Consider the following 13,307-nt stretch of genomic DNA (forward strand, 5'->3'; position numbering starts at 1 on the left):
ATCTAAAATCAATAATCTAAGTTCCCATTTTAGGAAACTAGAAAAAGAAGAGCAAATTAAATTCAAAGTAAGCAGAAGAAAAGAAATAAGAATTAGAGCAGAGAGAGTAACATCAGCAACATGGCAGAGTGAAACACTACCGTGGTCTCTCCCCTTCAGTCTACAACCAATAAAACATCCATCCACAATGCACATATAAACAGCTCATACAACTCAATATCAAAAAAACAAACAACTCGATTTAAAAATGGGCAAAGACCTGAAAAGACATTTCTCCAAAGACATGCATATGCCCAACAGGCATAAAAAAAGATGCTCAACATCCCTAATCACCAGGGAAATGCAAATCAAAACCACAATGAGATGTCACCTCATACCTGTCAGAATGGCTATCATCAAAAAGAACACAAATAACAAATGTTGGCGAGGATGTGGAGAAAAGGGAACCCTCATATGCTGTTGGGTGGGAATGTAAATTGGTACAGCTACTGGGGAAAACATCATGGAGGTTTCTCAAAAAAACTGAACTACCATATGACCAGCAATTCCACTCCTGGGTATACATCCGAAGAAAAAATGAAAACACTAATCTGAAAAGATACATACATCCCAATGTTCATAGCAGCATTATTTACAACTACCAAGATACGGAAGCAGGGCTTCCCTGGTGGCGCAGTGGTGAAGAATCTCCCTGCCAATGCAGGGGACACGGGTTCGAGCCCTGGTCCAGGAAGATCTCACATGCTGTGGAGCAACTAAGCCCGTGCACCACAACGACTGAGTCTTCAGAGAGACCACGAGCCACAACTACTGAAGCCCACGCGCCTAGAGCCTGTGCTCCGCAACGAGAAGCCACCACAATGGGAAGCCCATGCACTGCAACAAAGAGTAGCTCCTGCTCTACGCAACCAGAGAAAGCCCGCGCGCAACAACTAACACCCAACGCAGCCAAAAATAAATAAATAAAATTAAAAAAAAAAATAAAAAAAGACACGGAAGCAACCGAAGTGTCCATCAACAGATGAATGGATACCAGCCTTACAACAAATGTTAAATGAACTTCTCTAGGTGGGAAACACAAGAGAAAAAGACCTACAAAAACAAACCCAAAATAATTAAGAAAATGGCAACAGGAACATACATAAAGATGAATGGATAAAGAAGGTGTGTATATGTATGTGTGTGTGTGTGTATATATATATATAACATTTATATTTATATATTACATTTTTATATATAATTTTTATATTTATATATTTTATATATTTATATTTATATAAAATTGACTACTACTCAGCCATAAAAGAGAACAAACTTTGCCCATTTGCAGCAACATGGATGGATTCAGAAAGCATGATGCTAAGTGAAATAAGTCAGACAAAGAAAGACAAATACTGTATGATATCACTTATATGTGGAGCTTAAAAAAAATACAACAAACTAGTGAATATAACAGAAAAGAAGAAGACACACAGATATAGAGAACAAACTAGTGATTACCAGTGTGTGTATGTGGGCAATAATAGAGGTAGGGGACTGGGAAGTACAAACTACTGGTGTAAGAAAGGCTACGAAGATGTACTGTACAACACGGTAAATATAGCCAATATTCTGTAATAACTGTAAGTGGACTATAACCTTTAAAAATTATACACAAATTTGAAAATTAAAAAAATAAAGAGGATGAATGATGTACCAAAAAAACCCTATTATCAAAATGGCAAGAAATAAGTACTGGCAAGGATGTGGGAACCCTCATACACTGTTAGTGGGAATGTAGATTGGTGCAGTCACTATGGAAAACAGTATGGAGAGTCCCACAAAATTACAAATAGAACTGCCATATAATCTAGCTATCCCACTTCTGGGTAGTTATCCAAAGAATACAAAAACATTAATTCAAAAAGATACATGCGCCCCTATGGTGACTGCAGCATTGTTTACAATAACAAAGATATGGAAACAATCTAAGTGCCCATCAACAGATGAATGGATAAAGAAGATGCGGAATATGTACAATGCAATACTACTCAGCCATTAAAAAAAATGAAATCTTAGCATTTCTGACAACATGGATGGACCTTGACGGTATTATGCTCAGTGAAATTAGTCAGACAGAGAAAGACAAATACCATATAATTTCACTCTTATGTGGAATATAAACAAACAAAATAAGAAAAACTAAAGCAAACAGCAACATGTAGATAGAAAAAACAGAGTAGTGTTTATCAGACAGGAAGAAGTGGAGGGGAGGGCAAAACAGGTAAAGGGGATCAACTGTATGGTGACAGAGGAAACTAAATTTTTGGTGGTGGGTACACCATATTTCTATACGGAAGTAGAAATATATTCTGTACGTGTAAAACTAGTAATGTTATAAACCAATGTTACCTCAGATCAATAAAGGAAAAATCAATAAAACCATAAACTGGTTCTTTGACAAGACCAATAAAATCAGTAAGACTCTAGCCAGACTAAAATAAAGAGACAAATTACCAATATCAGAAATGAGAGAGAGGACATCACTACAGATCTCATGGACATTAAAAGGATATGATGGGGCTTCCCTGGTGGTGCAGTGGGTGAGAGTCCGTCCACCTGCCAATGCAGGGGACACGGGTTCGTGCCCTGGTCCGGGAAGACCCCACATGCCGCGGAGCGGCTGGGCCCGTGAGCCATGGCCGCTGAGCCTGCCTGTCCGGAGCCTGTGCTCTGCAAGGGGAGAGGCCACAACAGTGAGAGGCCCGCGTACCACAAAAAAAAAAAAAAAAAAAAGAATATGATGGGCTTCCCTGGTGGTGCAGTGGTTGAAAAGCCGCCGGCCAATGCAGGGGACATGGGTTCGAGCCCTGGTCTGGGAAGATCCCACATGCCTCAGAGCAGCTAAGCCTGTGCACCACAACTACTAAGCCTGCACTCTAGGGCCCACGTGCCTCAACTACTGAGCCCATGTGCCACAACTACTGGGCCTGCACTCTAGAGCCCATGAGCCACAACTACTGAGCCCGCATGCCACAGCTATTGAAGCCTGCACGCTTGGAGCCTGTGCTCCGCAGCAAGAGACGCCTCCGCAATGAGAAGCCTGTGCACTGCAACAAAGACCCAATGCAGCCAAAAATAAATAAATTTATTAATTTTTTAAAAGAAGGATATGAAAGGAATACTATGAACAGCTCTATGCCCACAAGTTTGATAACCTAAATTAAATGGACCAAATCCTTGAAAGGCACAATCTACCAAAACTCACACAAAAAGAAATAGACAATGTGAATGGATCTGTATCTATTAAAGAAATTGAATCAATAATTAATAACCTTCCAAAACAAAAAGCACCTGGATGGGTTCACTGGTGAATTCTACCAGACATTTAAGGAAGAAATTGTACCAGTTCTCTACAATTTCTTGCAGAGCATAGTAGCACAGTGGATACCTCCTAACTCATTCTTTGAGGCCAGCATTACCCTAACACCAGAACCACAGAGCACCTGGGACTTTCCTGGTGGAACAGTGGATAAGACTCCATACTCCCAATGCAGGGGGCCCGGGTTCAATCCCTGGTCAGGGGACTAGATCCCATATGCATGCCGCAACTAAGAGTTTGCAAGCCACAACTAAGGAGCCTGCATGCCGCAACTAAGGAGCCTGCCTGCCGCAACTAAGACCTGGTGCAACCAAATAAATAAAAAATAAAATAAGAAACAAACCACAGAGCTACTATGAAAGAAAACTATAGACCAATATCTCTCATGAACACAGATGCAAAAATCCTCAACAATAACAAAAAAACCTCAACAAAATATTAGCAAATCAAATCTAACAATGTATTTTTTCTTAGGGTGGGGGGGCTGCATTGGATCTTTGTTGCTGCACACGGGCTTTCTCTAGTTGCAGCAAGCAGGGGCTGCTCTTCGTTGCAGTGCGCGGGCTTCTCATTGCAGTGTTTTCTCTTGTTGCACAGCACAGGCTCTAGGCACGCAGGCTTCAGTAGTCGTGGCAAGCGGGCTAAGTAGTTGTGGCTCATGGGCTCTAGAGCACGGGCTCAGTAGTAGTGGCACACAGGCTTAGTTGTTCTGCGGCATGTGGGATCTTCCCAGACCAGGGCTCGAACCCGTGTCCCCTGCACTGGCAGGCAGATTCTTAACCACCGTGCCACCAGGGAAGTCCCAACAATATATTTTAAAAGTACATGTATATCCTATTTAGCATGAATAACAAAAAGGATTAAAAAACTATTTTCTATACAGAAAAACTACAAAAGATTGACAGTGAAATAGAAGATTAAAACAATTATAAACCAACTAGATCTAATAGAAATCTACAGAACAACTCACCCAATAATGGCAGAATATATATTCTTCTCAAATGCACTTGGAACATTCTCCAAAATAGAGCACATATTGGGCCAAAAAACAAATCTCAATAAATTTTTTAAAACTGAAATAAAGTATGTTCTCAAAGTACAGTTAAATGAATTTAAAAATCAATAACAAAGAAACCTGGAAATTCAAAAGTATTTGGAAATTAAACAATATATTCCTTAAAACACAGTGGGTCAAAGAAGAAATCAAAAGGGAAAAATCAGAAAATAATTTGAGATGAATGAAAAATAAAGACAACATACAAACACTTACAGGATGCAGCTAAAGCAGTGCTTGAAGGAAATTTATAGCCCTAATTGCATATATTTAAAAAAGAAGCTCTCAAATCAATAACCTAAACTTCTACCTTAAGACACAGGGAAAAGAAAAGCAAACCAAACACAAAATGAGCAGGAGGAAGGAAATAATAAAAATTATAATGAGAATTAATGAAATGGAGGACAGAAAAGAAAATAAAGTAAAAAAAAAAAAATCAATGAAATCAAAAGATGGTTTTTGAAAAGATCAACAAAGTTGACAAAACTTAGCTCTACTGACCAAGAAAAAAAGAGAACTCAAATTTCTAGAATGAGAATTGAAAGGGACAGAACTACTGACCTTGCAGAAATATGAATTGTAAAGAATGAATTGTAAAGAAATATCACGAACAGACTGTATGCTGACAAATCTGATAATTTAAATGAAACGGATAAATTGACAGAATAACACAAACTACCAAAGCTACTGAAGAAGAAACAGACAATATGAATACACCTATAACAAGTAAACAGATTGAATTAATCATCAAAAAACTATCCACATAAAGAGGCCAAGAGGGCTTTACTGTTGAAATCTACCAAACATTTAAAGAAGAATACATACCAATTCTTCACAAACTCCTCTAAAAAAAAAAAAAAAGAGAACACCTCCCAATTCATTGAGGTCAGTTTTAGCCTGATGACAAAAATCCATATAGACATCACAAGAACAGAATATCACAGACCAAAATCCTTTTAAATTATGGATGCAAAAATCTTCATCAAATTACCAGCAAACTGAATCTAGTAATAAACAAAAAGATTTATACAATGTGACCAAGTGGGATTTATCCCAGAAAAGCATGGATTAACATCCAAAAGCAAATTAATGTAATACACCACATTAAAAGAATAAAAAACAAAACCCACGTGAACATTTCAACAAATGCAGAAAAAGCCAACACCCTCTTCCTGATGAATACATTCAACAAACTAAAATAGAAGGGAACCTCCTCAGCCTGTTAAGGGCAATTACAAAAAACCCAAAGCTAAAATCACTCTTAATGGTAAAAGACTAGATGCTTTCCCCCTAAGATCAGGAAAAGAAAAGGGTGAATGTTTCAATACTTCAACTTTGTATTGGAGGTTCTAGCCAGGGAAGTTGGACAAGAAAATCAAATAAAGGCATCCAAATTGGAAAGGAAGAAGTAAAACCATTTCCATTTGCAGATGACATGATCTTGTATACAGAAAATTCTAAGAAATCCTTTAAACTATTAAAACACATAAATCAATTCAGCAAGTTTCCAGGGTATATGATTAACATAAAAAATCAATTGTAGGGACTTCCCTGGTGGTCCAGAGGTTAAGACTCCGTGCTTTCAATGCAGGGGGCACGGGTTTGATCCCTGGATGGGGAACTAAGATCCTACATGCCGCATGGCACAGCCTAATAAAAATTTTAAAAATAATTTAAAAAAATCAATTGGGGGCTTCCCTGGTGGCTCAGTGGTTGAGAGTCCGCCTGCTGATGCAGGGGACACGGGTTCATGTCCCGGTCCGGGAAGATCCCACATGCCGCGGAGTGGCTGGGCCTGTGAGCCATGGCCGCTGAGCCTGCGCGTCCAGAGCCTGTGCTCCGCAACGGGAGAGGCCACAACAGTGAGAGGCCCGCGTACCGCAAAAACAAAAAAACAAAAAAAAAAAAACAAAAAAAGAATCAATTGGATTTCTGTACACTAAAAATGAACAATCCAAAAATGAAATTAAGAAAGCAATTGTGTAACAGCATCAAGAATAAAATACTTAGAAATAAATTTAACAAAGATGTAAACTTATACCCATAAATTAGAAAACATTGTTGAAATAAATTAAAGATCTATTTTAAATAAATAGAAAGCTCTCCCACGCTCATGTATTAAGGATTTCAGATCGTTAAGATGGTAAAACACTGGTGAAAATAACTAAAGATGATCTAAATAAATAGAAAGACATCATATTCATGGATCAGAAGACTTAATGCTGTTAGGATGGCAATAATCCCCAAATTGATTATACATATTTGATGCAATTCCTATTCAAATCCCAGCTGGACTGTTTGTAGAAATTGACAAGTCAATTCTCAAATTCACATGGAAATATCAGGAACCCAGAATAACCAAAACAATCCTGAAAAAGGTGAACAAAGTTGGAAGACTCACACTTAACAATTTCAAAACTAACTACAAAGCAAACAGTAATCAAGCTACTTGGTACTGACATAAGGATAGACACATCGATCAATGGAATAGAATTGAGAGTACAAAAATAAACCCATACATCAATGGTCAACTGATTTCCAACAAGGATGCCAAGACTATTCAACACAAAAAAAAGAACAGCCTTTTTAACAAATAGTGCTGGGACAACTGTATAGCCACATGCAAAATAATGAAGCTGGACCCTTACACCTCATGCCAAAAATTATTTCAAAATGGACCAAAGTACTAAACATAAGAGTGAAAGCAATGAGACTCTTAAAAGAAAATGTAGGTGTAAAATCTTTAGCACTTCGCAATGGCTTTGGCAATGGATTCTTAGATATGATACCAAAAGTATAAGCAACAAAAGATAAATTGGACTTCATCAAAATTAAAAACTTTTGTGAGTAAAAGGACACTATCAACAAAGTGAAAAGATAATCTACAGAATGGGAGAAAATAACTGCAAACCATGTTTGATGAGGGACATATCTTACAACTCAATAATAAAAGACAAATAACCTAATAAGAAATAGGCAAAAAATCTGAATAGAGCCTTCTCCAAAGAGAAAAAACAAATGGCCAACAAGGACATGAAAAAATGCTCAACATAATTAGTCACTAGGGAAATGCAAATCAAAATCACAATAGATGCCACTTCACATCCACCAGGATGGCTATCAGAAAGTCAGATAACAAGTTTTGGTGAGGATGTGGAGAAATCTGAACTCTTGTAACACTGCTGGTGGGAACATAAAACGGTGCAGCCACTTTGGAAAAGAGTTTGGAAGTTCCTCAGAAAGTTAAACACAGCAATTCCACTCCTGGGTATACACCCCAATCCAGCATTTCCATTTTATCCAGCAATTAATCCAGCAATTCCACTCCTGGGTATACACCCAAAAGAAATAAAAACATATGCCCACACACAAATGTGTACACTAATGTTTATAGTAGCATTATTTATAATAGCCAAAATGTAAAAACAACCCAATGTTCATCAACTGAGAAATGAATAAAAAGGGGTATATCAATACAGTGGGATATTATGCAGCCATAAAAATTCAGTCGTGATTGATGTTACAACATGGATGAACCTTGACAATGCTATGTTGAGTGAAAGAAGCCAGACACAAGAGGCCACATGTTGAATGATTCCATTTATATTAAATGTTCAGAAAAGGCAAATCCGTACAGGTAGAAAGTAGATTATGACTGCTTAAAATTAGGGTGGAATGGATAAGGAGATTTTTTTTAAGGTGATGAAAATTGACTGTGATGATGGCTGCACAAATCTGTGAATACACTAAAAAAGTAAAAAATAAAAAAATAACTGAATTGTATACTTTAAATGGATGAATTATACAGTACGTGAATTTTATCTCAATAATGTGTTACCCCCCAAAATTTTTCATTAAGAAAAAACTGTAACATCGCAAATTAAACATAGCTCTTTGAAAGCCCCACTACAATAGGAGGTAAAGGAAAAAAATTTAAAGGTTCATATTCACAAAGAAAAGAATGGGATGAGACTATAGCAAGAGCAGGGCAAGCCTAGATGCAAGACAATTTCCATCAAGGGATCCCAGAAAGATTCGGAGAACCAACCTCCACACAAATAAAATGGGAATAACTTCTGTATTTCTCACCGGGTTGCTGTGAGGAGCAAAACAGGAATTATATGTGAAAGTGCTTTTCAAATAGTAAAGTGCTATAAAAGTACACTATAAAGGAGCCTTATCATTACCTTGCCAAGTCATGACCCCAACGAATTGATCAGCTAATTCCTGAGGGAAACTCCAATGCTCCGGAAGACAAAGTGTTCCATCAGATCTTTCAGAACACAATTTCTCCAGGTTAGCAACCAGGACGTTCAGGCAGATGTTGACCAAAGAGTAGGGAGACGCCTCCTCCTAGCAAACAAACCCCCAAAGAAATTTGTTAGAACACATCTATAAAAATACAACATAAAAGTGGTCATGCCATACATCAAACTACTTAATGAGGATATCTTAAGATACATTTTCCTCACTCTAATGATTTATATGTAATAAAACTACCTTATTCCAACTATTAACTGAATGGAAGACTTCTATCTGTTGTAGCTTCTGTTGTATCTTTAAAAAAAATTAAGTTCTCTCAACCCTTCACTTATCTCCTGTTCTCTGCCAGCCACTGAAAATACAGGGATGAGTAAGATATAGTTCTAATCCTTTTGGAGCTAACAGTTTAGTGTGGAATACATCCAATAAATCTGACAACTTCATACAACATAAGGGACTAATCAAGCAGAAATCACATGGTCATTCATTCAATAAATATTTATTGAATGATTACTACATGCCAGAGGATAAGAAGGCCTGCCTATTCCCACCCTCATAAGTGTTCACACTGTAAAAGGTTGCTATACCCAGGAGGTTGTAGAAGAATTAGAACTGACAGATGTAAAACATCTTCTCTAAGAGACTAGCATTTGTTCATTCTACAAATATTTGAGGGACTTCCTGGTGGTCCAGTGGCTAGGACTCCATACTCCCAATGCAGGGACCCTGGGTTCGATCCCTAGTCAGGGAAGTAGATCCCACATGCCTCAACTAAGAGTTCGCATGTTGCAACTACAGATCCCACATGCTGCAACCACGACCCGGTGCAGCCAAATAAATAAATTTTTAAAAACATATATTTGAAAGGTATGGCACTCAGACATGAAGAGAGAGTGATTAGCCAGAGACTGCATTTTTGTCAAAGGTTTCAACATGCAATACATTCACTGACCTCCACCTCACTTTTAACTGATTAAATTCCCTCCATAGTCCGAAGTATAAATTACTCCTTTACACATATCCTCAACTCCTTGTTCCCTCTCCTCCATTACACTCTAAGACATTCTCCTGGAAGAACTTCACTATTCACCTTTTTTATGGCAACACCCAGCAGCTAATCATCTATGAAGAGGGGAAGAGGGGACTTCCCTGGTGGTCCAGTGGTAAAGAATCCACCTTACAATGCAGGAGACCTGGGTTCGATCCCTGGTCAGGGAACTAAGATCCCACATGCCACAGGGCAATTAAGCCCACGCGCCACACCTACTGAGCTCGCACACCTCAACTAGAGCCCATGTATCCCAAACTACAGAGCTCACGTGCCCCAAACTACAGAGCCCACACACCCTGGAACCTGCAGGCCACAACTAGATAGAAGCCCGTGCACCACAATGAAAGATCCCACATGCCTCAATGAAGACCCTGTGTGCCGCAACTAAGACTCAACACAGCCAAAAATAAATAAATAAATATTTTTTAAAAAAGAAGAGGAGGGGAAGAGTCACACAACATAGTATGTCATGGAAAATTCATAAACATTAACTTCAAATGAGCCCTCAGTAGCTGGAAATCCTTCAAGGTCTCTTTAGACAGGGCACTTTCTCACCATCAGGCAAGAATTATTTCATGCCTTCTACTTGTTCCTCAAACCCATTTCATGCTGGTAACAGAATCTGACTCACTTCAGTGAGAAAAATGAAGCCACCTCACCATCAAATTTAGTTTGGAACTGCATGCATCTTTTCCTTGGTCTCCTCTTATATGGAAAACATGTACCTCCTTGCAAAGACCAACACTTCCACGTGTGCTGGCTGGATTTCATCCCTCCTGCCTTAGCCCCTCCTTGTTATTTCTTCATTCATGCACATCTTCAAACTCTCCTTCTCAAATGGATCATTCTTTTTTTTTTTTTTGGCCAGGCCACACAGCTTGCGGGATCTTAGTACCCTGAGCAGGAACTGAACCTGAGCCCAGGCAGTGAAAGCACCAAGTCCTAACCTCTGGACCACCAGGGAATTCCCATCAAATGGATCACCCTTTTTTTTTTTTTTTCCAATAAATTTATTTATTTTTGGCTATGTTGGGTCTTCATTGCTGTGGTGGGCTTTCTCTAGTTGCGGTGAGCGGAGGTTTCTCTTCGTTGCAGTGTGCGGGTTTCTCATTGCGGTGGTTTCTCTTGTTGCAGAGCACAGGCTCTAGGCACACAGGTCTCAGTAGTTGTGGCACACGGGCTTCAGCAGTTGTGGCACGTGGGCTCAGCAGTTGTGGCTCGTGGGTTCTAGAGTGCAGGCTCAGTAGTTGTGGCGCACGGGCTTAGTTTCTCTGCAGCATGTGGGATCTTCCCAGACCAGGGCTCGAACCTGTGTCCCCTGCATTGGCAGGCGGATTCTTAACCACTGCGCCACCAGGGAAGCCCCTGGATCACTCTTAACATACAATTTATGCTCTATTATTTGCCTTAAAAACAAAAGCCTTCTGTTGACCCCCACATCCTCTTCAACCATATTTCTTCAGTAAGTTTACTCTGCACACTGTAATCACTATCCTGTTATTCATTTTTGTTTTTCTTTTAACTGCGGTCTAATTTACATATAGCAAAAAAATTACTTTTTGGTGTAGTTAGTTCAACAAGTTTTGACTGATGCATACAGTCGTGTACTACCACCATAATAAAGATATAGAACAGTTCCATGACCCCAAAATTCTCTAGTGTCCCTCTGCAGACAATCCCTCCCACCAACCCCAAGCAACCACTTATCTTCGTTCTGTCCCCAGTGTTCTGCCTTCTCCAAAATGTCATATAAGTAGAATCATTAAGTAACTGGGCCTTTTGAATCTGACATCTTTCATTTTGCATAATGCATTTAACAAAGATTCATCTGTGTTGCTGCATGTTTTTGTAATTTGTTCCTTTTTATTGCTGAGAAGCATTCCACTGCAATGAATATACCACAATTTCTTTATTCACCAACTGAAGGGCATCTGGATTACTTGAAGTTTTTGACAATTTTGAATAAAGCCGCTATAACTATTCACAAAGTCTTGTGGGAACACAGTTTTCATTTTTCTTGGGTAGTTACCTAAAAATGGGATTCCTGGGTCCCTGGAATTCAACACTTCCTACATGTTAAGCATGTATTTAACTTTACATAACAGAGTGCTAACCCGTTCTTAGAATGTGACTGTACTATTTTGCATTCCCAAAAGAACATATGAGAGTTTCAACTGCTCCAAATCCTCGCCATTTCAGAATTCATGTCAGAAAGGAGCCAACGAAGCAAAAAAATTCCCTGAAACAGTCTCAGTGGACTTTTACTTGGGTCTCATACCCAGAATTGGTTCATATGCCCATGTGAAAATGGAAATTCTGCTTCCTGTGGGTAATTTCTCTAGATCTATCTTCCAGGTTACTATTTCTTTATTCTGTGGCATTTAGTTCTTCATTGTTGAATTGTATATTGTTCTTTTTTCATTTTTATTTCATCTTTTATTTCTTTAATAAATTTTAAATACACTTATTTTATACTGTTTCAGTAATACCATTTTCTGAAGTCTCTGGGAATCTAATTCTGTTAGTTATTGATTCTGTTGATTTAAGATTTTTTTTTTTAATGTGGACCATTTTTAAAGTCTTTATTAAGTTTGTTACAATATTGCTTCTGCTTTACGTTTTGGTTTCTTGGCTGTGAGGCATGTGGGATCTTAGCTCCCTGACCAGGGACTGAACCTGCACCCCCTGCATTGGAAGGCGAAGTCTTAACCATTGGACCACCAGGGAAGTCCCTCTGTTGACTCTTAATCATAGAGGTTCATGTTTTGTAATTTAAGATTGTGAGCTAATTTTTTTTTTTTTTAAGGCCACACAGCATGGCATACAGGATCTTAGTTCCCTGATCAGGGATCGAACCCGTGCCCCCTGCATTGGGAGCGCAGAGTCTTAACCACTGGACTGTCAGGGAAGTCCATGAGCTAATCTTTAGTGAGAGTTTACTAGACTCCTGTGAAGCCTGGGAAGAAGATATGTCACATCAGAGAGATTATGCTAAATGCTACTTACTTAGGGGCATCACCAGGGGCCATTTTGATAATTTCTCAGCTACACATTTCCTGAACCAAGCTAGAAATGTCAGTGAAAACCCTTAGTCTGTATGAGGACAGACCTGTCATAGCAAATTTTTAGGACATATTTTTCTCACTCAAAATCCAAGCCAAAACTGACAAGCTTCCCTGTTTCCCTTTCCCATAAGCAGATTGTTTTAGACCTACCATTTCACTGAAGTATGACCAGGCTTTGTCAACCCATGTTTACATATACACATATATATGTATATATTACAGTTCACAGTCTCCATTCAAACTTCCCGCCGGCTTTTGGCAAATGTCTAGTCTCTAATATTTGGTTATTTTAGGGCCTGCTTACAGTGGTGATTTCCAGCTTCTTTGAATTGGGTGGGGATGCTCGGGATTTTCCTTACTTTGCATTTGAAAGTGTTTGTTATATTTTATCCAGAATATTTCCTTTTAAGACTTTATGACATTATTTGCCATATTATTGGACATGGCAGCCTCGTTTTCAAAATACAGTAAAGGGGACTTCCCTGGTGGTGCAGTGGTTAAGACTCCGTGCTC

At 38.8% G+C, this 13,307-nt stretch overlaps 1 protein-coding gene across 1 annotated transcript in view; it reads right to left on the minus strand.

The window, feature by feature from the left end:
* Window positions 1-13,307, minus strand: part of ZYG11A (zyg-11 family member A, cell cycle regulator) — a 58,123-nt gene that overhangs the window by 34,834 nt on the left and 9,982 nt on the right. Inside the window, exon 2 of the mRNA XM_030870161.2 lies at window positions 8,603-8,768. Coding sequence (XP_030726021.1) covers window positions 8,603-8,768 — 166 coding nt within the window. The remainder of the gene's footprint in view (window positions 1-8,602; window positions 8,769-13,307) is intronic.

Source organism: Globicephala melas, chromosome 1 (genome assembly GCF_963455315.2).
Source record: "Globicephala melas chromosome 1, mGloMel1.2, whole genome shotgun sequence".
NCBI lineage: Eukaryota > Metazoa > Chordata > Mammalia > Artiodactyla > Delphinidae > Globicephala > Globicephala melas.